The following is a 25,037-nucleotide window of genomic DNA, read 5'->3' on the forward strand; positions in this document are numbered from 1 at the left end:
GCAGAAAACAACAATAGACGTGACGATATCGCGGCGCCGGCGATGACGGCGGCGACGCCGATTCGATTTCAGAAGTGCCAGAGTGCTAATAACGAAATATTCAAAAGGTTAAATAACGTTAAAAAGGTGCATCCAATTGCCATCAATTAATTAATTGACGGAGTGCTTGGGGGACACGCCGAGGCCATGGCTAGCGAAATTGATGCCTCGACTGGGAATTTGTGCATTTACATAAGTCCCCTTTAGTGGAGGTATCAATAAAAACGGCACTTTTTATGATTCAATTAATTTTCCAAAAGATGAAGTCTTTGTGTAAATTTAACTTTAGTAAAAAGCTAATTACTCGAAAGTTATTTAAGGAAAACATATTATTATTTCAAAAATAGATTCTCAATTAAATTCTACATCCCTCAGAATAAATACTTTGTTATATAGATTATTAGATAAAAAGTTATAAACTATTAAAGTTAAATTAATTAAAAAGCGAATTACCTAAAAACTATGAGCGTAAATCTAATTATTCATTCATAAATTCATTTTTTATTAAATTCTGCATCCCCAGAATAAATACTTTGTTGTATAAATTAATACCTCAAAAGTTATGAACAATTGAACTTCGATTGTATAAAATTTACGTTTAATAAAAAGCTAATTACCCAAAAACTATTAGAACTAAACTTATAATTCTTTCAGAAATTCATTCTCAGTTAAATTCTACATCCTTTAGAATAAGCATTTTGTTGTTTTCATTGTTATACTAAAAGTTTAAATAAGTAAAGTTCGATTTTCTGAAATTTTTAACTTTATAATGTCTGCAGTAAAATTGTACTTTCAAAAACACAGAAAAAAAGAGTAAAAAAAGTGGGTCTAGTGAAGCGAAATAAATTGGGGCATTATTTAGGAAAGCAGATACGACGCCTGTCTCTCCCACACGTGGAACTCGAAACCCTGGCGCGCTAAAAGCGTGTGCATTTCGTAAGTAACTTATTTATTTGTTCTTACTTACGAACGCCTCCTGCAGCATTCCCACGTCCACACAAGGCTTCATCCGCGTTTACACTGCTAGATAAGTCAACGTGTGATGAGGCGACAAACTTGTTGACTGTGCGAAGTGACAACACTAATTTTCGAGAAACCTTTGGTAATTGTTGATATTGGATAAACCAGTAGCCAACACACATAGTCCACATACAAAATACGATAACAAGCTACAAGCTAGTACAGTACACTCACGCGAATCGGCTAAGTTGAAGGCGAAGGCGTTGTGCATTACTAAGTTGGTAATGAATGCGTGAAGAATGTACAGGGTGTGGCGCTAATCAAATTAAATAAACAACGTGACAATTCCAATGCTACTCATAATATTCACTCACACGGAACTGTGCACCTAAAAAACACGACCAAGATGTTCACGCGAAGCAAAACAAAAAAGAGCCAATTATTTATGTAGGTCAAATATAACCTCCCAAGTGACACAGCCTACAGTGCACACATAAACCCGGCTATTATGCGCACCACACATTGAGCGCATAACATACAAACGAGAAAAAATCGGTTAACCTACGCACACAACCTTCGAGCCCACGAAAAAATCATTCCACGTGCCCCACACGAAGCAAAAACTTTTAAAACATAACTGCATACTTAATATCCGCAGCGCATTTTGATGTAAAGTAAACAAATGTATCGCGGTTTTGTGACAAAGTTGTATATTATGTGTGTGTGTGTGCATGGAAGTATACATACACATTGTTGCATTGTGAATTGAATGTGAGAAAAACACTCGACACTCACCTTTTAGCGTACATCTCGGCGCGTTTGAGCAAATGCCGGACAACGACGCGATCAGGAAACGCACGGCGACGACATCACGAGCACACCGTTTTCGTCTTGGCGCCGAGTTGGAGGCTTATAAATAATAAAATATGTGTAAGTTATTACACCACCCTGCGCGCCAGCTGCCATGCTGGTGCTCGCTGCTAGCTGGCCAGCAACTGCGCGCGAGCGCGCTTGCGTGCTGCGGTCCCGGCACCGCACACATTGTCGAATCTTCACGCAGTGCCGCGCCGCGCTACTACAAGACTCGGGTTTGGTTAGTGTGTTATATCAGTAATATTTCATGCGGACCGCAGCGCGCTGATCATTAGCCTATCAGTGTGTGCTTGTGTCGAAAGGCGTTGTTGAAAATTTAAAACTATGGCCTTGACACTAGTTTTCGGCCACATAGAGCGCAAATTGCAAAATTTATGCGCAAAACATGTAAAAATATGAGTTTTTACACATTGTCTTGAATAACAAAGAAAATTTACAAATTGTAAGCTAAATTCCTCATTAAATATATAAAATAGGAGATATTTTAAAAATATGTCCTTGACACTAAGTTTTGCTTACAATAGAGCGCAAATTTGAAATATTTATGCGCAAAACTCGAAAAAAAACGAGTTTTTTACGTTGCATTGAATAACAAACAAAAATGGCAATTTGTATTTTAAATTTTACATTAAACTATGTCTTTTAACTACTTTTTATGTTGTTTGTCAAAATTTATGTAAAATTGACTCCCAAAACAGTTTTTAACATGTTTTTAACTCGCCTGAAGGAAATTTATCATTAATATTTTATTCCTTAGAACTTGCATAAAACATGTATTACATTTTTATCATTATGTACAAAAGAGCATTAAATTAAAAAGACAAACATTGTTGGATGAGATAATTAGCAACAATACAAGCTGAATTATCAAACACATAAATAATATAGACAAATTTTTCAAACATTCTTAAAGTATTAAGCACAAACTCATTTTGATTTTGAAAAATTCAATCAATGTCAACAATTTTAATTAAGGGTAAATTATTTTCACTCATAAAACTTATCAAACTAAATCCATCAGATTCTGGTCAGGCACCTCCTCTTCATTATTGTTGTCATTCTCATAATTATTCTGTTGTGGAACTGGTGGAACAAGCCTAGGTGGTGGTTGCCATAATACTAATGCAGTGCAAGGCCTCTGGAGTCTATTCAGTAGAGATTCAGGCAGTATAGAATCAGTCTGCAGCTTTTTCATCTCCTCACACATGTACAGCCTTTTTGATAGATCTGCTTCACTTTCATTTCTCACTGGTGTCTCTGAACTTATGTGTAGCTTACTCATGTGTTCAGCCATTTTTTCTTCAGTGATATGTTGTTTAGTTATGATGTGACTAAAAGTTAAAAAATAGTTAGTAAAACTTTACTTTTTTGATAATTATTAGTTTACTATACCATGGTGAATCTGTTTTTCTCTTGAACCTGATTCTGTCCTGTTGGGCCATGGCAGACTGCTGGGATGCATTTGTATGACTATAACTGGATGTATTAACAGGCGGCGTGAAAACATTAGTGCTGTTGGCTTGATAGTTGTAAATTGGGCCAAAGCAGTTGCCATTTTTGTTACTGCTGTGCAGTGGGAATGTCACGGGCGCAGGGCCAAAATTTGAGCAGAACGGGAAGTTCGATTGCATGTAGAAATTGTTGCCGGCGAAGCGATTCCACTCGGGATTTGGTGCAGGATAGTTGTAGTCTTCTCCAAAAATATTCGGTCGAGATTGTTGGTTAGGATCACCAGTCATTCTGAAAGTATCGACTCGCGGCCGTTGAAAAACGGTCGAAACCGTATCGTGAAGCGTACAATGTGAATCCACTTGCTAACGGAACGTTTATCGTATATTTTTGTAAACTTTGAACGAATTTTTTATTAATATTTGACGATTTAAGACAAGAAAATGTGTATTATTCCTGCAGGTTGACTTCGGAATGGTCTCTTCTGAATTGTTTATTTACCAATGTGGCGCTGCTCGCGTAGTGATTTCGAGAACCATCGAGAAAAGTCTAGTGCGACGATTTGATTGGTGGGAGAACAGGAGCCCCTAAATTCGTCCTTTTCATCAGTTTTTAACATAAAGATACAAAAGACTTGTCTTCTACAGTTAGAATGTTCTAGAAACACAAAAGTCTGTTAAATTGACATAAAGTCAAGTTGGCAAGCATATTTTTGATGTTATACGTAATACTGGTTGCATATCTATAAAGGACAAACATTTCCACAATAATGAATCTATTTTCTCAACATTAATAAATATTCTCTCATGAACTTACAGAGTAATAAAGACAATGATTAAATCAGGTCAAATACTAATTGTTACCCTTTTAGTAATATTTCTTAATAACATTTTAGTTGATCCACGAGATAAAATATAAGTTTAAAATCACAACAACCATTTTTTTTTTCAATAGATATCAATACATACTAATTAATGACGATTTATGACGAATAAAATAGTAATTTTCTCCGAGGCCGAAATATAGTTTTAAGTGGAGCTCTAAATAGGCGCAAATATTTCTTTATATATCTTTGGTTTGATTTAATACGAATATATGTACGTTATCGCTAGAAATTCGAAAGTAATTTGGTCCAAATATTCGAATTATTAATTGAGATGTCCGCTACGCGTGCTTCTAATGTGCTTAATTTAGGCGAAGAATTCCGTTTTCCCAGACATGTCATACTCGATCTCTTCGGTTTTGTACATCTCAATCAATTTCTGTATGTCGTGCGACAACATCTCCAATTGCTTGTCATGTTTAATCTTCAACTTATCCTTTTCTTTGGCTTGTTTGATGGTAATGTTTTTACGCTCGTCGACGAACTTCTTCGTATTGTTCTGTTGTTTCTCGCGCAGGCGGCGTTCCTTCTCCTGTTTGGTTTTTAGTGTTTTATCATTGTTGATCTCACGACTAGTCTCAACCGAAATTTTTGCCTGTCGAGCATTTATTTCCTTCATCTCACGCTCCTGTTTTGCTTCAAGTTGTTTCATTTGTGACAGTTGGATTAACTCCATGTGTTTTCGGAGTACATCTCGCTGTTCGTCCAATTGCGTGCGGAGATATTCCCATTCTTGCTTGCGGTGCTTCTCCATCAACTCGCTCCACTGAATTGTTTGCTCCTTGACGAGTTTTCGAACACCTGGATCATTCACCAACTCGTTTTTATCCTTACCTTTTATTAGTTTATCGATAGAGGTACATTGAGTTTTCTGCATGGCAAGTTTTTCTTTACTTTGTTTCTTTTTGAGAGTTTCAAACTCTTTTTGTTGCTTTTTAGTAGTTTTCTGGAAACCCTTATCCTGTCGAATATATTCAATAGTAATAGGTTCAAAGACAAGCGGCTCCTCCTTCTTTTCTTCTTTTTTATCGCCTTTGGTTGGGTCCATTTTGTTGTCCGTGACTTCAATGCCCATTGAAGACATTTGCTCGTTCTGTTTCTGCTGGGCACCCATAAAACCTCGGGGATCTGAAAGCGCGGCCATGAAATCTTCAAAGCCGTCAGGTACATAGATTTTCAACTCGATGTTGCAGAATAACATCGGAAGGGACATAGGAAAATTGGCTTCAGTACGCAGAGAAATGTGCCTGAAACCTGCTTGTAAACCATCTAAAGGAAGAATACGTTGACCAAGCAGTTTGCCATTCTCGTCGTACACACCAAAACGCAACACAGCTAAATCGGGCAAGACAACTTTACGAAAGAGGAATGGTTCCTCATTGTAAACAGGATTCAAACCGTTCATAGGTACCATACGAGTGCGAAACTCACGACGAATTGTATCTGTTGGTAAACCATACATGTCCACTTCGACATAAGTTCCCACCTTTTGAAATAAAAGAATAAATAAAGTGGTTAATATTAATTTGTTTAAAACATAATATGTATTACCTTTTTGTCCGATAAGAACTGACCAGCAATAACTCGGACTGAACATTGTGCGGCAATAACACCATCGACAGGACTCTCAGCAAACGGATCAAAAACCCTGTCTGAACGGCGCATAAAATCTGGCTTCAATAAATAACCACAATTTCCGTTATACTCGAATTTTCCTTGGTTCAATTGCATTGGCAAATCAGAAGTTTGAAAGTTCAATGAAACCATTTGACATCCAGCATTCCAGAATACTTGCGGCATGTAATTCGAAGAGTTTGCTCGGGTACCGCTGGGATAAATACGCGACATTTGTCGTTTGTTATAATTAACAAATTCAATCGCCTGTGTTTTAAGGTAGTTCAAACCAGCAGGTTCAGAAAAACTCGACATATTGTGATGGATATTTTTCTCTATAAACACATAATAATTAAATAAATAAAAGAATTATATCAGAGAAAAAATAAACTTACTATCGGCATGTTCAAAACTTTGAAACTTCACAGGCTGCGCATAATTAACCATGGAACTTAACCACGGATGAACATTTGTGGTAGATCCAGTGTATTGTATCTGAGCAGGCGCATCACCATCAGGAGGAACTCCATCAGGGGCAGGAACCTCTGCGGGTATATCAGGCGGAACAGGCCTATCCGCTGCGGGAGCACTAGCATCCTCTTTGACATCGTCTTCGATTACAAACTGGCCCTGCCGGAACAACTCCAATTCTTGTTTTTCAACTTCAGGCTTCAGGCGTTTGTTTTTAATCAAAATCTTATTCTTCAACGCGCATGGTGGTGGCAATGGTTGACCTGGCTCCAAAGGAAAATCATCCAGTGGTGAAGTCATCAACAAATCCCCAAGAATTTCATCACAATACTTGGCCATTTTGTATTGCTGGACTTTACAGCAATGATTCTCGAATGAAAGAATCACTGGATACTCAGAGGTAACAAACGCAGTGTCACGAATCGCATAGATAACATCTTTGAACAATATAACCGTACACATTGCCTTACCATGGGTGATTATCGGTTCTTCATCTTCACCTCTACCATCCCAACAATCTAACTCAACGCAGCGACAGCCAGCCAATAAAACTTGGCGGTACATCTCCACAGACGACTTGCCACCGAATTGCCTACCAGATAAATACGTATTGTGACTAGAATTAATATAATACGCGCATAGTGGTAGATCCATCTCCATGTAAATGTCCAATCGATCAAGGAATACTGGAGCGTTCTCATCCGACATTAAATAACGTATCAATCCGTCTTTGGTGAGTTTATTCTCCGTGCGCATGGTTTCATCCTGCTCATAGGTGGCAATAATTTCTGAAGCGCGTTTTTCATCGTATAACGGGTATAAAATTTCGTTCAAGCGTGGATCGCGTTGTTTATCGTTAAGAAAATTGATGAATGGCTCCAAGGTGATGAATTCTTTACCTTTTGAACTAAATTTACAAATTATAACAAGAATGCTAACACAGGTAATAATTTATAACGTACACTTCTCTGAATAACTCCTCAATGTCGTTTCTAGGACAAATTTTGTGATACAACGCGTAAAACTTATCAAACGTGAAGTCTTCCTTTTCCATCACGTCGTTCTTGCCGCTGGGTAAATTCATCTCAAGCAAGCATTGGTAAACCAATTTTTCGGTTTTTCCAGACGCGAATGTTTTAGCGACAACTTTTACCGGCACTTTTCCTTTTGGATCAACCATAAAACCCAGCCGCATCCAACTAAAACGGGTTTTTTGATATTTAGATTATGAAATGATGCAATATGTAAAAGTTACAACATTCTATGTTCGGCAAAACTAATTAATTCTCAATAAAAATTGTCCCGTCACCAAAGTAATAAATACAAAAACGTGCCAAGCAAAAAGATTTAAGCGAGAAGCGAATTATGGTTATTTGAAATATGAAGGTCAACTGCCATAAACAAAACTTAAATATTTACTCTAGATTTATCTACGTGATGAGTGAGTGAATTGCTTTCGATTATTCACGATAAAATCAAACTTACTGCTTCATCAAAACAGTCCGTACACAAATATTGGTGATTTTATTGTTATGTGTAATTTTACGCAAACCCGCCTGCCAGGTCTATGTACAGACATGCAAAAATAAAACCAGTCTCACAAGAGAAGTAGAAAAGTCACCACACATTGGACATGCAGAAATAAATCGTCAATCAAAATGTAGTTGCAAATTGCGTCGCATGCACGTTGGACATAAAACATCAAACTTACTGCTTCTTCAAACAAGTCATGGGACAGAAGTTATTCGCTTTGACATTATGTGTAATCTTTCGCAAACCATCCAACCACACCTTTAATGTACACACATTTTGGTCATGTTTAAACTTGTTAATCAATACAGTTGTAAAGTTGAGAAGATCATGCCTATACTCTGCATGCTATCTATAAAATACTGCAAAATTATAGGTGGTAATATTTACCTTTGCTGTTTCAGCATCTGGGCAGACAATGTGTTGATAGTTGATGTTGATGTAGTCGGTGCCGGAGCAAATCGTGAGCGACTTCTCATCCAAGTTGTTGCCATGTTTGCCTTGCAGCAAGGAGAGCAGTTTTTTATCGTTTGGTACGCCGCCCGCGCGAATGTCAGACACTTGGCACAGCTCAATCACATCTCCATCCTGAACCAATAAACAATTCATGTAATGTTTATTATAATGTATATATCTTAGACATGTTGAAATATTAATATAATACCTTGTTGTCGCTTTTCATGTATATGAAGAAGCCATACTCATCCACTTTGAACATAACATTCTTTTCCAATTCGGTTTCGTCCTTTACTTCTGTCCAGCGATCAACAACGCAGCCGGTGAGCAACGGCTCTGGCACGGGAATTTGCCAATCGAACTCGAACTTTTTCGTCATTTTGATAACAAGTTACCTGAAACAATAGAAATATGAAATATGATAACAGGCACTGCCCCAATTTGGATCGCGTAATTTATATTGTACATCATACATACGTTTTTAGTTATAAGAATATTAAAAGTACATGGCACTAGTTCATTTGTTTATGCACTCGCGTTCAATCCGAGGGCGAGCTGGAACAATTTATATCGCTGTAACATCGATATCGGTAGCATGTGTGCTAATCGCCATCGGATATCTAATCTGCACGGCGGAAAAAAACATACTGAATGGCCCATACGCGAATCACAAACGAGAAGCGCGCATTTACTTGCTGTGTTTGCTAGACTCGTGCACTAACACAACACTCACACAACTTGAAGGACTGGGAGATGATTAGATGGCGCTAGGAGAATTGTGAGTGGTAAATTTGAAAATCAATGATATTCAAATTGAGTTATTACATAAATGAAAAACAATTATGGATAATGTGTTAATACAGGGAATAGGCATTGAGAATAGACTGCTTGGTAAACTGTAGTGAAGTTGTATTTTGCTTATTTTGAACCTTAGGGAATAAAATGGCGATTGCACATCGTGAGAAAATTTCTGTGCTATCAAAAAATGAAATCTAGAAGTAAACAGGAAATATAAAAGAGATTAAAGCAAAATAGTCTGAGTGGGCATGTTATATCAATAGAAAATACACAATTGAATTTTTGAGTAAATTTTGCGCAGTTTTAAGGTTTTCGTTTGTATATCCACGTACAATGTTTTGAAGAATAAGTTAGTGTTCAATATCATTTCTATTCACCAGACACCCAATGCCAATTAGAAATGACCCAACAAATCAATTATGAAAGTATCCTTTCATGACTCACTTGTCACTCATCGCGTAACAAGAGGACAACACATATTTGTTTCACGTGCACTTTGAAGGCTGTGAATATGATCAAACGAATTCATATTTCAAACAAAGTACATATTTTTCATTTCAGCGAGTTTCACGGTCAAGTACAAAGCCAAATGAATTGGCTGCACACGTGACATCGTTAACAACTATTTTTAAGTGGCTGCCACACAATATGCGCCCCGGCACAAAGTGAATTAATTTATCCAATAAACTTGAAATATTTGCCTACCTGGTCTGTTTTATATCGCGATTGTTGTGATCGAGCGCATCGCCGGAACATGACTAACATACGAGTACGTATCCAATATTTTCATGGAAGCTGGTCAGGATTTAATTCAATTAGGCTTATTGGATGATTGGATGCTTTGTAATACTGTTAAAGAACGTCAATAAATTGATTTATTTTATGTAACAAGAGCAAATGCACTTTTGATTTATTAAATATACACCGATTGTGTTGACTAACTTTTTTCGTATCAGAAAACCAACACACAGGTCTTATCAATTTGTTTGTCGTTACGGACATGACAAGTTTAGATCCTGTTTGTTACAATGTGTTAATTTGTCAACAGGAAATAGAAATGATGAGAATTTCTACAAATCATATTGTAGATTAGCATAAAACTCCAAAAAACTTTTGGAATATCAAAATAAAATTAACATTTTGTATACAAAACTAGAAAAATGTATGAAAACTTGAAGATAATAAGTTCTGACCACCGCAATGGTACCTACATGCAAAACCACACATTTCCTCTCAGGGTACGAATAATAATGTGCGATTCCTTATCAATTTCCTGCGGTAAATTATTTAGTATAAAAGCAAGATTTGGCGAGGGAAAAGACATCAGTTCACCCACTGACTTCGCCAAGAGTACCTCTCGGCATATCCAAATTATTTCATTGAAATAATATTCAATTTTCTGTGAAAATGACTGACAAGAAGCAAAATCTTCTGTTGATGTTCGATCGCCCCCAGGAGCCTTCGTTCATGGTCAAGAAGGACGCCACCGATGTCAGCCATAAGTTTGACGTTCCCCAAAGTTTCTTGGTAAGACAAAATAAATAATAAATCATAATAAATAAATTATAACACATTTTTTAAATGTTTTAATAGTCGGATCGCTACAAACCAATTGGTGCTGAAATCGTCAACCGCTTCGGCGAAGATGAAGGCAATAAAATTCCCGTCACCGAAATTTCTCTGCCGCCATTGGGAGAAATTCTTGATCTTGGTCGTCAAGAGAACTTCTCTCTGTTTATTCCCAAGCATAGGAAATTAGCCGGTCGCATGATCGACATTTTCCTAGGAATGCGAAACGTTGACGAGTTGCAATCTATGGCACTCTATGCTCGTGACCGCGTCAATCCCTACATGTTTAACTATGCTTTATCCGTCGCCATTTTACACAGAAAAGACACTCAAGATTTGGACTTGCCAAGTTTCATCGCGTCTTTCCCGGACAAATATGTTGATAGTCGGGTGTTGTCCCGGGCTCGTGAAGAAGCCACCATTGTACCAGCTGGATCAAGGGTATATATTGTTTAAATATTTTATTGTTATTGTTAATTTATGTTTTGTAAACAGCAACCTATTGAGATTCCCCGTGATTACACCGCCTCCGACTTGGAATTCGAACATCGTTTGGCTTACTTCCGTGAAGATCTTGGCATCAATCTTCATCATTGGCATTGGCATTTGGTCTACCCCTTCGAAGCAGCGCGTACAGTTGTAGACAAGAATCGTCGCGGTGAATTGTTCTACTACATGCATCAACAGATCATCGCCCGCTACAACTTTGAACGACTTTGTAATAAAATGAAACGCGTCGAACGTTGGACTGAATGGAAAGCGCCGATTGAAGAAGCGTACTTCCCTAAACTCGACAGTTTGGTATCCAGCCGCGCTTGGCCATCAAGAGTAGCCAACCAGAGGATTCAAAACCTCAACCGTGAAGTCGATCAGATCAAAATCGACGTTGATGATATGGTGCGCTGGCGTGATCGCATCTATGCCGCCATCCACTCTGGTTTCGTCAACGGCGAAAATGGCCAACAGATCCAACTTACTGAAAATGAAGGCATTGATATTTTGGGTAACATCGTGGAGGCTAGTATTTTGTCACCCAATCGCAACTTCTATGGAGACATGCACAACATGGGCCATGTATTCATCTCGTACATTCATGATCCAGACCATCGCCATCTTGAATCATTCGGTGTCATGGGTGATTCTGCTACTGCCATGCGTGATCCTATCTTCTACAGATGGCATGCGTACGTCGATAACTTATTCCAGGACTACAAAGCTACTCTTCCAAGATACACCGTCGCCCAGTTGGATTACCCTGGTGTCACCGTGCAAGACATTGAAATCAAGGCACGTGGAGGTACAGCCAATGTGATCAACACTTTCTGGCAGCAGTCCGATATTGATTTGTCTCGTGGTATGGACTTCCAGCCCAGAGGATCAGTCTTCGCACGGTTCACGCACTTGCAGCATCAACCATTCACCTACAATATCACCGTGAACAATCAAGGTCAAGCGCGTATGGGCACATGCCGCATCTTCATGGCACCCAAGTTTGACGAGAGGGGCAACCCGTGGTTGTTCCGTGATCAGAAGACTCTCTTCATTGAATTGGACAAATTCCGCGTTAACTGTAAGCGATTTTATTCCCTTCTACTAATTTGATTATTGTTATAATGTTTTAAATTTATTTATAGTGAAACAAGGAATGAACACAATCACACGTAACTCTAATCAATCAACGGTGACCATTCCATTTGAGCGCTCTTTCCGTAACTTGGACAACAACCGCCCAACTGGTGGGGACGCCCTGGCGCAATTCAACTTCTGTGGTTGTGGCTGGCCAGCGCATATGCTCATCCCTAAGGGTAGCCCTGAAGGCTTCACCGCGCAGATCTTTGTGATGGTCTCCAACTTTGAGGATGATCGCGTTAACCAACAGATTGATGGATTCTGTAATGACGCAGAGTCGTATTGCGGTATTAAGGATAAGCTGTATCCTGATAGACGTTCGATGGGCTATCCATTCGACAGGATGCCACGTGATGGCGTCGACACCTTGCAACAATTCCTTACGCCTAACATGAGAGCTCAGGATTGCACAATTCGTTTCAACGACCGCATCGTCAAGCCTACAGCCCGCACTTAAACTTTCCCACACTTACAATGTTGATGACCACATGCTGTATCTAATTGTTTACTCTCTTTTAGAATAATAAATTTGCATATAATCCAAACATTGCTTTTTATACTTTATTACGATCAGTTTTTAAACTAAGATAAAATAAAAGCATTTCTTTACAGTTATAATTATTCTGCAATATTATTAGCATCTTCCTTTGGTTGAGTGAGTGACACCGATTGATTTTCGCTTTCTTCTGTCAACTCGTTTGATTCTTCATCGTCACCACCAATTATAATCTCTTCTGGGTCTGGTGCGCGTGGTAAAAATTCATCGTCAGGATACATTGACTTAAATATCGCTTTAGCCTGCAAAATAATTTATAAAAATATGATTACCCTGAATTTATTTAGATTTTTATATACCTGTTCAATAGATCCATCATAATCTAAATCCATATCTGGTCCAGGACAAAGAAAACCATTATTTCCTATTGTTTCGAAATCTTTTCCCACCGGCATTGAAAAGTAACAAGACCACAGAACTTGTGCATTATCTTCAGTACCAAATAATTTATCAACGAAGTACTTAAGATCATCTTTCGCATTCGTTTTTTGTTTCATAAACATATACACGCAATCTATAATAATTAAACAAATTTAACGCTTTTAAAAGCGCGTAATATGTTTATACTTACAAACACCCTCACAAGTTGTCCCTGTCCTTGGCCCAGCCTCAATAATATAACACATTTCCAAACCATCTTCAGATGGAAACAAAATTAGGGACAAGTTTTCACTATCAGTCTTCAGAACTGATTCATCAGTAATCAATATACACCTTGCAATATACTCTTCCGGTTGCTCTTTGTTACCAACTTTACTTCCTACGCCAGTAACGAACTTCTGAGCAGTTATCTCCTGCTCACCACAAATTAAACTTTTGAAATTATCGTTTTCATCAAACTTATACTCTTTCAATTGTTGATTCAAGGCGTAAACTCCGCCGAAAACTGCAGATATTCTACAGAACGATTGTGGGATTTCAGCGCTACCCCACATACAATACAAAAACGGCGTCTTGCCAAATCTGCCCAGACTATTAAGAAAACGTTTCACTTTTTCAATACCAGTTGAACAAGGTTCATCCAGTGTTGTCATCGCAATGGCGTGAATTATATAATGAATACATTTGGGTGTCAATTGTTTCTCTTGTAAAAACTCTTTGAATGTCTTTCCTTCAATGTTTTCAAATGCTTTATCACCATCTTCGTTGAGTGAAGTAAAAAATTTCATAAGAAGGCGTTTTTCGATTACATTTACGTTCGGGTTGGAAAAGATATCATTTCGTGAGCATGGAATAACGTCTAATTTGCCCTCAAAATAGACCATAATACGTGAAACGCTACGAAATTCGGTATATCTTGCTATATTAGAAGATATCAGTAATTGTACTAAGCCACCATTGCCAAAGTGTAGTTTTGGTGCTAGATCGAAGATGAATTTGTTTGATTTTGCTAGTAGTGTTTCCCTGCACCATTTCAATGATTTGCAATCTCCTGATGCATTCATTTCTTCATTGCTGATTATAATTTTATTAAATTTTATATGTTTTGAGTAGTAATATACAATAGCAATATACTTACTTTGGTGATTCATTTTTGCAATGCCATTGAATTTGAACATCTTTGATTTCACTTCGAGTTCCGACATGACATGTGAGGCCAGCTGTCTCTGTATCTTTTCTATCTTCACATAATTTAGGCAGTTGTTGTATGTTTTCCAAATTAAAAGAAGCCCAATCACCGCCGTAGGTGGGTTGATTGTCGATGTGCAGAACAGTTTTACCTACTCTGCTTGCTGCAGCTGATACAATTGACTCCACCAAACCTATTCATACATTTTATAACAAAATTCTCAGTAATTTTATGAATTTCATACCTGTCCCAACTACAATAACATCAAACTCGGTGGGTAATGTATAAGCATCCATTGTTATAATGGTTTAAACGTTTATTAATTCATATATTTTGTTTATAACATATTAGAATCTAAGATGATATCAACTACACTCTTTCTGACGTTTATAACATGTTTACTACATGTACATTGCTTGCAAAGTATAAATTTATAACATAGGCAACTTTATTCACTTGGTGAAGTAAAGTTTCACATTAAAAGTTTAAATTTTAAATAAATAATATTTCCTTGGCCCTCTTACTAATTTTCAGCTGAAATAACAGAAATAAAATTAAAATAATTACTATATTGATTAATTTAACTTACATAAATCATCGGAGAACAAATCGGATCCAGAGTGTCCAGATGTAGATGGGGTTTGAATACCCAGCCGTTTAGATTTTGTAAGAGAATATAATGGCTCCAACCCATCCACCAAGCGCCGCTTTAACATCTTTTTAATAATCTTAGACCTGGGTTTTGGCGTATGGACTCGTATGGGCTGTAATAATTGCGAATCCACATTCTCATGCAGGTCGGCAAATTCATTGCTTTGGGCTGACCCAAACTCTTCACCAAGAATTTCAGATTGCTCGTTCGGTACGCGTTCGGAAGGTGCACATCCGCACAGTAATTGGATTTGATGGAAGTTAGTCTTCAGGGAACCAATGCTCATCAAAGACTTTAACATTGACTTTTCAGCTGGTTTAAAATTGAGGTTTAAAACCTCTCTTGGAATGTCTACAATAGTGAATTATTATAATTACTGTAATTAATTATTTATGTAATTTATGTACTTTCATAAAATTGACACCCAATTTGAATCTGGATAGAATCCTCTGGATACTTTTCGTTGTTAGGAATTGTATTAATCTTGTCAAAAAATTTCGCAGCAATATTTAATCTTGATTGGCTTTGCAGTTGACTTTTTGCCTCAGGACTTAAACAAAGTTTATTTTATGAGCACATAACTCAAAGTTGAAGCTTGCAATAAAACTCACGTGTCATCATCGTCATCAGTTGAATAGTTAAAAGAGAACACGTATCTCTCTTGTACTTTTTGAGTTGCACGGTCTTCAATTTGAATAAAAACTTCCTTCAACTAAAAATTTCAATGTTTTATTTGCATTTTGAAGTAATTTTAATATAAGACTTACTTGTTTATTTTCAATGAGTCCTTCAAATATATTTGAATATGCAAGTAGTTTATAAGCACAATGCTGCTTTGGAATGGTTGAGCGAAAACCCACGTATGGAACTTCACGAACCGTTCGCTTTTTAATGTAATTAGGATCAAACTCACAGCGACGATATAAGATAGTCGCCATTGCCGTGGGAATGATTTTCTTAAGAAATTGACATGAATCCATTACTGAACTAATATCTGTGTCCGATTCAAACACATTATCTGGCGAATTTACTACCCGCACCGACATTTTACCTTGTAGTTATGGGCGTTGAGATTGTAATGAAAAACTAAACAATGTAGGTAAGAATGGCTATACTATTAAATTAAATAAATAGATAACTTACTTTGGTTATGATTTTGATGCTACTGCATGAATATAAAAGTGCAACAGGTTAGAAATTTATATCGGCGCTAAATTTATTTTGGTTGGTACTCCTGTTTTGGTGGCAGCGCTACAAAAAATCTCTAACTACTGTGTACTCTGTCAATGTCAACCGCTGTCAATTCATAACCCGGCAGCATTAGTCGTCAGTTTTAAAACAACTCTTCGTTTATTTAATTCACGAAAACATTACAAAATGGTATGTATAAGAATCAAATCAGCAATAATATTGCAATAATTATATCCTTATCTTTTATTTTTAGAGTTTTGCATTGCCTTCAGTTAAACCAAAGCCCCAATTGGGCAATGTGGGCTTTAACTCTGAAGACCCCAATTTTGAGGTGCCTAATATGATGATGAGTGGTTTCTCAGCTGTAGCTCAAACTACCATTGAACATCCACTTATTCAGTCTGAAAGAATTGTAAGACTATCTTGCAACTGTAATTTATTCATGAATTTAATGCTATATGTTTTTTATTAGTACCACAAACATCAACAGAACATGAACCATGTTGTTCTTCGCAACACTCAAGGTTTACATGCTCCACTGAGACTTAATATGGAGCTGAAATCTGCAAAGAAGGTTGGTCACCTACCCTTCCTACAGAGGCACAATGTGATGTTGGACAGTTTGACTGGCAGGGATATTGAAATTGGTCCTGAGGATATTTTCAATTCAGCTGAGTTTTCTGAAGCTATGGGTCAGCCACATGCAATGGTTGAGAAGCAGTTGGGTATTCTATAAGCAGTTTTAATGTATCTGTTTTTCTAAAATTAAACTATGATAAGATTGAAAAATGTATAAGGAAAATAAACTTAATCTTCTTAAGTAACTTCTATTTTATTCAATAATATATTACAAACTTAACCATACAAACAAACAAGCTCACAATATTAATATTAATACAATATTAATGAATATTTGCTATCCAACCTATGAGACTGTTAATAATAAAATATGTACAAAAACAATTAATGAAAATTGAGCATTTCAGCCTGTCCAACAAAATGTCCAGCAAAAATTAGCATCGAGTACTATCGCTAACAACATCCACTCGGAGTTCTCTTAGTGGTTGAATCGTCACAGTGTTATTATTGTTAGTACCATCGTTGTTGTTAACAATCGCATTATTATTGTTGCTGATGCTGTTGTTGTTATTTCCATTGCAGGGCACTATCTGCTGCTTGTAGCCATCTTTGTTGATGATGGAGCCGATTGTGGTAATCACGCAACATGGCGTGTCGAAGTCAGGAAGAACTTCTTTGTACAATCGACGAGCAATGAAGCCCAACAGAACCATTTCAACCAACATCAGAGCGTTGTGTATAACTACAAACATAATAGAATAAGATAAATTCATAAAACATAAATTTATTATGAATATATTTACTATTTCCATAAACTTCTGATGAAATTGGCGGTTTGCAAGGCAAAAGTCCTGACCAAGCGATAATTTTGGTGATTAAACCTTGCATTTTGGCGAAGAGAAGGACAAGTTGCAATACCATAAACTTTGCTGGCATTGAGAAATCCTTTAGAACGTCTTTCAACAAGTTAATCGTCATTGACATGCCCCACACGCCGAATAATATTGAAATGATTATTATCGGTTGAAAATACATGTAATTTACTCTATAAAGGCTCTGAAAGTAGTCAATTAAAACAAATATGTATAAAAATTAGCATGGAATATTAAAACATACTTCACGTTCGGCCCACATCACCAGAAGAGTCATATATACAAGTCCTTGTACGACTGGCAATTGAAGAACTAGTAATCTTAAATATCTCACACGATTCCTTAAAGATAAAAACAAAATTAGAATTAATTGCATAATATTAGAATATTTCTTATACTTTGTGATATCAAATTGTGGTAGACAACAACACGGCCAGCAACAGCAAGGACCAACTTTAGGATTAAGTGCGTCGGGTTTAACTCTACGGATGAGTTCAGCTTCTCCTCCACAATAAGCGACGAACAGGCAGAAGAGCTGATACATTCCAGCCATGAAAATACCTTGCGTCACTGCTTCAGCGAGGAGATGAGCTCGAGGTACTAATGTAGCACAAAATGTAGCTAATGCCACGACCTGAAACAGTTTAATTTATAAATATCTTCCATAATTCATTACCAGAAGTTACCACAAGACATTAAATCATCAAAATTAATCAGAAAACTGCATTACGCAATACATCATTGGATAATTCGGTAATTAGAAGCTAATTAACTTCTTATGTCAAGTGTGAGTGCAAACAATTGCTGTGTCTCAATCAACATAAAATGACATGCATTTACATGCAACTTCCTGCATCTATTAATCAATAATGCATACCAGAAGTAAAATTTTATTACTTTACACCGAATTATCTATTGAATAATCCGTAATGTCTCATAATGATTGAAATTTAAGTACTTCTTTACATAAATATTCATGAATTTTCTTTTGCTTATGACTATAATAAGAAATAATCATATTGGGAATGATATATTGTGATGTAAGTTATAATGTGCATGGTTGAGTATTAATTTTACCGGATATACGCCGATCACAAACGCGGAGTGCGCTTTCACTCGCGACGAAGAGTTCTTCATGATGTATTTCAGTGTGTCTATGAAGATGACGAGCACCAGGATAACGGCTAAGCCTCCTAAGGTCAGTAGTGTTATGCCATAGATATTTATTGCTGAAACAAATCAACGAAAAATTCATATTAATTCAATTATCATAAAAAATTAGAAATTAGTTTAATTAAGATTAGCAACCGGATATTCTTACACAATTCTTTGCATTTTAATTAATTGGGTAATTTTGCACTGAATTAATGTGAAACTAAAATGCCAAAACTTGTTAAACAAGAAAACACGTAACAAATTTATAATTTTGCAATCAAATTCTGCTAATTTTTAAAAATTACGAGAAAATATAAGACATTAACAAATAAAATGCGATAATGACAATGAATTACTTTGTTTATTACTGGATTGAAAGCTAAGCAAAACAAAAGTTTGATAAGATTGAATGCATAAGCAGTTTCTGTTAAAAATGAATGTAGAATGGCAAATGTTACACGTTTTGCTTCATCATGACACATTTTACAAATTAATCCGAATGTCTAAATCACTGCATATATATTAAATTGAAAGTATGAACAACAGATTAGCGCAGGTGTTTAATATGCATATTATATTCAAGTATAACGCAAAACTCATTCATTAGTCACCCAACATTAACTATTTACTTTGTTTTGGTTGTTTTGCTGTGTACGATTTAGGTTGTAGGTTGCTGAACCATAAATTTCAGAGTAAAACGCCGAGTTCCATTTACTGGGTCAATTACACCATTAACACAAGTCAGAGAGAATGACTAGTTGCAGTCGATGAATATGTAAATGATTTCGATAAATGTTGCAATAAACTTCAATTATTTAGAAGCAAAACTTTAATGTTTGATTGAATTCAAATTGGTTGCAATAAATGAAGATGCATGTATCTATTTTCTTAAGTAAAACTCTTGAAAGTAGGATTCAATGTCATATGTTCTAATGCGTGATGAAAGAACTAATGTAGTGAAATAAAATAAATATTTAGCATCTGTTGCCAAATTACATGCCAATCAGATTTCGCATTGATTTTTAAATTTCACTTTGTGCAAGTGTTAAGTAACTTAAAAAGTAGACTTAAAATTAAGTAGCATGATCAAAACATACTTTAAACTAGTTCATGGAAATTAAACACAAAATTTGAGTGATAAATTAGTTGCTTTATCAACAAAGAAAAATGTCTCTTATTTAAAACCTTATTTTAAATTGTTTAAACACGAATATTTAGTAAACTAACCGTGTGATATACGAGATATTAATCTTTTTGTTTACATTACATGCAGAAATAAAATATCTGTGATTCATGAATTTCTTGAGTCACGATGACTTGTAAATGCAATAAATTTGATTTTATTTTAAAATGACAACGCGATTACGATCTACGGTACTATTTATTTTGATGCAATAGTCTAATGCAATAGTGCAATATTTTTAATGTATCTCCATACATATTCAAGTTATGTCATCTAAGATCTTTTGAAAATGTTGAGTATACTTTGAGTGAGTTTAGAATACAAGCTATAAATACATTTCAAACAACTGCATGAGATATATAATTTTATTATGATTGTGATGCGATAAACTCTTAGATAAAATGATATCATAATGACCGCTTTTGATGTTGAAATAAAAATAATAATATTCATGTTCCAGAATCCGCCGAACTGATGTGCAATGAACTTTTGTACCAGACTCATTTGGAATATCCGAAATGATACATAAAACATCAGTAAAATCTGCTACTATGAATACTATTACAAATATTGTAAGTGTCTTGCAATAAAAGTGAAAATGAGTGAACTTTTAGTTTCAAGATTTACCGTTACTCTCGAGTTCAAACTCGGTCCGCGTGGTCAATGATCTGATGTTGACCACATTGCCCGTATTTTGCCTAATACAATTTATTTACTTAATAACTCTTGCTTTTGCTTCTCTTGTGCAATTTATGACCCAATTTTTATCGCCGAAATGCCGAAATAATAAAAAATTATGCGCAATAATAATTAACTCATTCCGGCACCGGTCAGCTGTCTGTGCTGGCGATAAATACAAGTTTTTAATTTTACGTTTACTGCGAGTGAATGCAAGTTGTAAATTTCTTCATTCAACATTGGTCTATACTCGTACAAAACGCACGCATTTGGTGAATATGGCAAAGTTTCTAAAAAGTTTCGTGCTGGCGCAATTTTGACGAGCGCCTTGACCTACGAATTCTGGAATTGAAACGCGTCGGAACGCAATGCAATGGCTGCTATTGTCGAAACCTCTCGAATAAAGTCAAGTGGAGCCCAAACAAGTCAAATGTGCGCGGCTGCAATATGCGTGAGGATATTCTTTCATCATCCGATTCGACCGCTCGCCCATTTGAAGACTATCAGAGTATCAGCACAGCAGCACGTCGGACGAAAGTGACGAAATGCCTTCCACAACTTCACATGATTCGGTTTAGCATGCGGCGTGTGAAGCAACCTTTCGCATAGTCATTGCCAATTAATTCTTTGGTTTAAACTGTGCCCATTTCTATGAACGTATACATTACAAGGTACATAAAAACACAATATATGCATCAAAGTAGACTGAAAGTAAACTTGGAGTTAATTAAACTTAGCATAAGTAATTCAATTAATGTGTTGTTGTTTTTTAACACCGCAAACAATAAATTTACTTTCCTTTGTTAGTTATTTACACTTTGGGTAAAAAGTTGCAAATTTTGCGATTTGGAAAGTTTTGCACCTCAAAATATTTAAATTTTAGAAAAAGCGAAACAAAAAGATTAATGTCAGTAATTAATTTTGACATTGTATTATTTTATAGACATGTGAAAACATATCTTGAGCAATTAAAGCTTAATTTGGCAATAACCACGCTTAGTTTCATGAGAATTCTAAGTTTATGCGAACTACCAAACAATCATATTGAGCAAACACAGCATAAACAAATATTTATGGCAATAACACTGTATTAACCTTTTACTTTAACACGCCAATTTCAATTATGTTTAATCAAATGCAATATAAATTTAATTACAAATTAAATAATTAATTAAACACAATATATTGACTTTATGAATTATAACAATAGAATGCCGACCATGAATAGGAAAACGTTGACATTTTCTTTTTATTATTGCTTACAATTGTAATAATTTTTTTATAATGCGTTTCTTGTACTCGTAAGAACATTCTAAGACCTTACTGCACATGCAAAACTATGCAATATACAATCACCAGAAACAATCAATTCCAAATGTCAATAGCCACTAGGAAGCAATGAAAGCGAGATAAAATAAATCCTTTGTGATAAAACTATAATAAACTATTTTTTAATGCATTGTTTTAGATAGTAGTTTCTAATTACCATACAATAATACCTTATACGAAACAAGGTGCAATATTATAATCAATTATATTCTATTTATACGTATTTATTCTCTTGTTACACTTTAGCAGCTGCTTAATTTACAATTAATTTCATACAATTTGTTGCATGTTGCTCCCATTTCGTGATCGCATTAATTATGCTTTTCTTTGTCCTTTCCTTTAACTAAGAACCGATTACATCGGCACGTAACTCAATTTTCATTCGAGTGCATTGCGGAGATGTAAAGTAAATCACGGAATGTCCAGCGGTAAATTTTACAACTTGCGTGTAGAGTTTTACACGTGAGAAATGTCGATGTATTGAGGTTTGTGTTTGTATTCCGCATGAAAGTGAAAATCACATTTTTTACGCGCTCGTGTGGTATTGCGATTCGCGTCTTTCTGCTGCTCTCTGCTCGCGGAAAGTGAAAGTTTAAATATCGAATGGAAAAAATCGCGAAAAGTAAGAAAATCCACACACGCACAATTTGTAAAATTAGGTTATTGTTATGTTTTTTATTCAGATTATAAAACATAAAACAATGAGTTCCTTGGTTTTTATATTAATTTCTTGACTTACCAGATAAATATTCGGAAATCGACGGAATATCCTTAGGGCAGAAAGTGGCATTGTCGTGAAACTTCATCTTGGCCAAACCGAACTTGCGTATCTCTTCAGAGACCACGTCTTGAAATTCGTCACCTTCGCTTAACTTCTCCATGATTAAAAAGTTTTAATTCAACAAGTTTTAAACCAGAAATTTCCTCACAAAATTTATATTTTTAAACACAAGTGAAAAACTACATACACACAAATTTCGATTATTTGATTTGTTTTAACCGGCGTTGTGCATCGTCGCGACGCCCCGGCCGAGCGACGAGTAAGACGTCTTAACATCGACGACGAGATGTTAATACCACACCACGCACCGAATTTGAATTTTTCGAAATGTGCTTTACGCGACTGTGACGTAGCCAACGAAAAAATCACCTAGGACTACTGTGCGTCCCACTACTTTTTACCCGAGAGGCCTAATATGCTGCTTGTGTTACTTAAGTTAAGGCACTTCTCCACGGCGGAGTTGTCTGGCCGCGGTGTCTCGGTTTCCATTTCGTTTACCTTCTCAGGTGGGGTTTCGACTGTCTCAACACGCGGCAGTCGCTTTCATTTTTGTTGCATTCACCATTACCAAGGAGACCGAAGGAGATTCAAAGAGTTACAAACTAATTTTGAACGCTACTGAACTTAATGCCATATTATCTCATTGATAAAATACATTAAAAAACTAACAACGGTGGAATTTTCATAAATAAACTTATATCTGATATGTTAATATCTAACGTCAATTCAGATTAGCAATTTTAAAGTTTCCATAACTAATTTTATTATCATATATTTGGAATATTTCCAAAATTTGATTTAAAAAGGCGGTAATAAATTGTAGTTATTTGAAATTAGTAGCAAAATTACTAATTTAATAATAAATAAAATGTGTTATAGATTGTAAAGTTTTACATCATATTACGCCATATATTGCACCTCCACCAATAATATATGTGAATTTATTAGAGCATCGTATTCGTGTCTTTTCCTTGTGATTAACTAATGTGGTTATATTGTTTCAAATCGCTGACCCCACACACCACTTCACTTCATACAATTATTAAACATAACACCAAACATGATATTCTTAGACATGTACGAGTAGTTTGGGAGACAAGAATGACTTGCGAATGTTACCAAACTCTTGCCAAAGTTGGCGAATACATAATTCTCACATTATTGCAATGTATACCTAACACACAAATACATATTACAAATTGTAACACTTGTATTACTTAATAAACAAGTTGCAAAACTAAGATAGAAAGACTTTCTGAAAAATTACAAATAATCTGTAATCTTATATCAAACGTCTACGTTTGAATGAAAAAATGCGTCTGTTTACACCCATTGAGTTTACCTCTATAGAACCACAATCTATAGACTTCGACAAATGTTATAGTTATGAATTAACTCTCGAAGGTAAATATTGACGCTAGAGCTGAGTGTAATTGATAAATTTTCTATCGTCGGTTTTATGCATCTCGTGAAACAATAACATGAAAACAAGATAACTAGCCGATCGAAGCGAGCTGGGAGGCGCGCGTTTTTAGATCAATGCTGCTCGAGGTGTAATGAGCCGACCAGACTGATAACGCGACACTTTAACGTTAATTAAAAAATTCTAATTATTGACAATGCGCACTAAGGCAGCGTCAAGCGTACTACATCGAGATCTATTTTCGAATGCAAACAAAGCCCAGCGAAACACATAGATATAGAAACTAAATGAATAATTATACATAGTTGTATATACTGTAAAATTTAAACAAAATTATAGTACTTACGATACATATTAAATATGAACTGATTTTTTAATTACACATAAAATTCAATAGATGCACAAAGTGATAGCTTCAAATGATTTAAGTCAACTAAAATCACAGCCACGTTTCACATCATGCGATGATCATGATTTCTGATTATGTATAATCAAATTCACGTGGAAATTCCATCTTAAAATCAAATTTTTTTCATAATAATATAAAAATGATTGTGGTATGGAGCTAAACTCAAGTAGTTCATTGTTATCTGGCAACAATTAAAATAGAGAAATTGAGCGAACAAAACACTCACTTTTTTCTTAATGAGAAGCAAAGTTCACATTTGAAGAAGTACTCTTGGAGATATAAAATAAGAATTGGTTGTGGTTATTTTTATAATTCTCGCATTGCCAATTTATGACATTGGAACACCTGACTTTTTTTTTGATAAAGTAAGTAAAAACTGGATCAAAAC

At 35.7% G+C, this 25,037-nt stretch overlaps 8 protein-coding genes across 15 annotated transcripts in view; 2 read left to right on the top strand and 6 right to left on the bottom strand.

The window, feature by feature from the left end:
• The window catches only part of LOC135791778 (uncharacterized protein CG43867-like), a 55,630-nt gene extending 53,627 nt beyond the window's left edge, over positions 1–2,003 (bottom strand). For 3 of the 5 annotated variants that reach the window (XM_065302307.1, XM_065302311.1, XM_065302309.1), the window contains exon 1: positions 1,795–2,002. The gene's annotated coding sequence lies outside the window, so the exon portion shown is untranslated. Of the gene's footprint in view, positions 1–1,794 lie in introns of all 5 variants that reach the window. The other 2 variants (XM_065302308.1, XM_065302306.1) reach the window with 1 other exon arrangement.
• A 600-nt stretch (positions 2,004–2,603) lies between these two features.
• On the bottom strand, positions 2,604–3,932 carry Mst85C. Its single transcript, XM_065303531.1, has 2 exons — positions 3,265–3,932; positions 2,604–3,203 (listed from the first exon to the last, which is right to left on the bottom strand). Exons 1-2 carry the CDS (start codon positions 3,609–3,611, stop codon positions 2,876–2,878), a joined length of 675 nt encoding a protein of 224 aa, XP_065159603.1. The 5' UTR covers positions 3,612–3,932; the 3' UTR covers positions 2,604–2,875.
• A 147-nt stretch (positions 3,933–4,079) lies between these two features.
• On the bottom strand, positions 4,080–9,842 carry norpA (no receptor potential A). 3 transcript variants are annotated; one of them, XM_065303525.1, is made up of 8 exons: positions 8,753–8,982; positions 8,484–8,670; positions 8,210–8,407; positions 7,775–7,854; positions 7,252–7,488; positions 6,214–7,196; positions 5,756–6,153; positions 4,080–5,690 (listed from the first exon to the last, which is right to left on the bottom strand). In XM_065303525.1, the coding sequence occupies exons 2-8, from the start codon at positions 8,652–8,654 to the stop codon at positions 4,512–4,514; spliced, it is 3,246 nt and encodes a 1,081-aa protein (XP_065159597.1). In that variant the 5' UTR covers positions 8,655–8,670; positions 8,753–8,982; the 3' UTR covers positions 4,080–4,511. The 3 variants fall into 3 exon arrangements, with proteins under 3 accessions (XP_065159597.1, XP_065159596.1, XP_065159598.1); XM_065303524.1 differs by lacking the exon at positions 7,775–7,854 and adding an exon at positions 8,001–8,080 and having other exon boundaries at positions 8,753–8,981; XM_065303526.1 differs by lacking the exons at positions 7,775–7,854; positions 8,753–8,982 and adding an exon at positions 9,779–9,842.
• Positions 9,843–10,388: 546 nt separating this feature from the next.
• PPO2 (Prophenoloxidase 2) lies at positions 10,389–12,816 on the top strand. The gene is made up of 4 exons (XM_065303527.1): positions 10,389–10,600; positions 10,667–11,083; positions 11,138–12,212; positions 12,277–12,816. Exons 1-4 carry the CDS (start codon positions 10,481–10,483, stop codon positions 12,726–12,728), a joined length of 2,064 nt encoding a protein of 687 aa, XP_065159599.1. The 5' UTR covers positions 10,389–10,480; the 3' UTR covers positions 12,729–12,816.
• Positions 12,817–12,822: 6 nt separating this feature from the next.
• Positions 12,823–14,807, bottom strand: Rep (Rab escort protein). The gene is made up of 5 exons (XM_065303529.1): positions 14,642–14,807; positions 14,347–14,590; positions 13,399–14,282; positions 13,127–13,341; positions 12,823–13,069 (listed from the first exon to the last, which is right to left on the bottom strand). The coding sequence occupies exons 1-5, from the start codon at positions 14,691–14,693 to the stop codon at positions 12,890–12,892; spliced, it is 1,575 nt and encodes a 524-aa protein (XP_065159601.1). The 5' UTR covers positions 14,694–14,807; the 3' UTR covers positions 12,823–12,889.
• On the bottom strand, positions 14,693–16,231 carry LOC135792797 (uncharacterized). The gene is made up of 6 exons (XM_065303530.1): positions 16,193–16,231; positions 15,817–16,135; positions 15,661–15,761; positions 15,457–15,599; positions 14,987–15,400; positions 14,693–14,931 (listed from the first exon to the last, which is right to left on the bottom strand). Exons 2-6 carry the CDS (start codon positions 16,093–16,095, stop codon positions 14,921–14,923), a joined length of 948 nt encoding a protein of 315 aa, XP_065159602.1. The 5' UTR covers positions 16,096–16,135; positions 16,193–16,231; the 3' UTR covers positions 14,693–14,920.
• Positions 16,232–16,297: 66 nt separating this feature from the next.
• Pomp (proteasome maturation protein) lies at positions 16,298–17,064 on the top strand. The gene is made up of 3 exons (XM_065303071.1): positions 16,298–16,429; positions 16,494–16,652; positions 16,713–17,064. The coding sequence occupies exons 1-3, from the start codon at positions 16,427–16,429 to the stop codon at positions 16,974–16,976; spliced, it is 426 nt and encodes a 141-aa protein (XP_065159143.1). The 5' UTR covers positions 16,298–16,426; the 3' UTR covers positions 16,977–17,064.
• On the bottom strand, positions 17,054–24,717 carry LOC135792438 (organic solute transporter alpha-like protein). Of its 2 annotated transcripts, none has more exons than XM_065303070.1 (6): positions 24,587–24,717; positions 18,769–18,920; positions 18,090–18,325; positions 17,936–18,032; positions 17,623–17,875; positions 17,054–17,561 (listed from the first exon to the last, which is right to left on the bottom strand). In XM_065303070.1, the coding sequence occupies exons 1-6, from the start codon at positions 24,591–24,593 to the stop codon at positions 17,254–17,256; spliced, it is 1,053 nt and encodes a 350-aa protein (XP_065159142.1). In that variant the 5' UTR covers positions 24,594–24,717; the 3' UTR covers positions 17,054–17,253. The 2 variants fall into 2 exon arrangements, with proteins under 2 accessions (XP_065159142.1, XP_065159141.1); XM_065303069.1 differs by lacking the exon at positions 24,587–24,717 and adding an exon at positions 22,776–23,332.
• Between the last annotated feature and the right edge of the window lie 320 nt (positions 24,718–25,037).

Source organism: Atheta coriaria, unplaced genomic scaffold (assembly GCF_025399875.1).
Source record: "Atheta coriaria isolate IRGN ID8LTWV9N9 unplaced genomic scaffold, Caltech_Dcor_3.1 hic_scaffold_5_pilon, whole genome shotgun sequence".
Taxonomy (NCBI): Eukaryota; Metazoa; Arthropoda; class Insecta; order Coleoptera; family Staphylinidae; genus Dalotia; species Dalotia coriaria.

Excerpts from the sequence above, each read along its gene's own strand:
- Mst85C (XM_065303531.1), bottom strand. The coding sequence starts at position 3,611 with ATGACTGGTGATCCTAACCAACAATCTCGACCGAATATTTTTGGAGAA. Across the intron at positions 3,204-3,264 it reads AGAAAAACAGATTCACCATG|TCACATCATAACTAAACAAC; the intron begins GTATAGTAAACT and ends TTTAACTTTTAG.
- norpA (XM_065303525.1), bottom strand. The coding sequence starts at position 8,654 with ATGACGAAAAAGTTCGAGTTCGATTGGCAAATTCCCGTGCCAGAGCCG. Across the intron at positions 7,855-8,209 it reads CAGATGCTGAAACAGCAAAG|ACCTGGCAGGCGGGTTTGCG; the intron begins GTAAATATTACC and ends GTCTGTACATAG. Across the intron at positions 6,154-6,213 it reads AAGTTTTGAACATGCCGATA|AGAAAAATATCCATCACAAT; the intron begins GTAAGTTTATTT and ends ATGTGTTTATAG.
- PPO2 (XM_065303527.1), top strand. The coding sequence starts at position 10,481 with ATGACTGACAAGAAGCAAAATCTTCTGTTGATGTTCGATCGCCCCCAG. Across the intron at positions 10,601-10,666 it reads ACGTTCCCCAAAGTTTCTTG|TCGGATCGCTACAAACCAAT; the intron begins GTAAGACAAAAT and ends ATGTTTTAATAG. Across the intron at positions 12,213-12,276 it reads GGACAAATTCCGCGTTAACT|TGAAACAAGGAATGAACACA; the intron begins GTAAGCGATTTT and ends ATTTATTTATAG.
- Rep (XM_065303529.1), bottom strand. The coding sequence starts at position 14,693 with ATGGATGCTTATACATTACCCACCGAGTTTGATGTTATTGTAGTTGGG. Across the intron at positions 14,591-14,641 it reads TGTTATTGTAGTTGGGACAG|GTTTGGTGGAGTCAATTGTA; the intron begins GTATGAAATTCA and ends ATGTATGAATAG. Across the intron at positions 13,070-13,126 it reads ATGATGGATCTATTGAACAG|GCTAAAGCGATATTTAAGTC; the intron begins GTATATAAAAAT and ends ATTATTTTGCAG.
- LOC135792797 (XM_065303530.1), bottom strand. The coding sequence starts at position 16,095 with ATGTCGGTGCGGGTAGTAAATTCGCCAGATAATGTGTTTGAATCGGAC. Across the intron at positions 15,762-15,816 it reads GACTCATTGAAAATAAACAA|TTGAAGGAAGTTTTTATTCA; the intron begins GTAAGTCTTATA and ends TGAAATTTTTAG. Across the intron at positions 15,600-15,660 it reads ACTGATGACGATGATGACAC|TCCTGAGGCAAAAAGTCAAC; the intron begins GTGAGTTTTATT and ends ACTTTGTTTAAG.
- Pomp (XM_065303071.1), top strand. Across the intron at positions 16,653-16,712 it reads TTATTCAGTCTGAAAGAATT|TACCACAAACATCAACAGAA; the intron begins GTAAGACTATCT and ends GTTTTTTATTAG.
- LOC135792438 (XM_065303069.1), bottom strand. The coding sequence starts at position 22,917 with ATGGAGAAGTTAAGCGAAGGTGACGAATTTCAAGACGTGGTCTCTGAA. Across the intron at positions 18,921-22,775 it reads GATTTCCGAATATTTATCTG|CAATAAATATCTATGGCATA; the intron begins GTAAGTCAAGAA and ends GATTTGTTTCAG. Across the intron at positions 18,326-18,768 it reads TTGTGATCGGCGTATATCCG|GTCGTGGCATTAGCTACATT; the intron begins GTAAAATTAATA and ends AAACTGTTTCAG.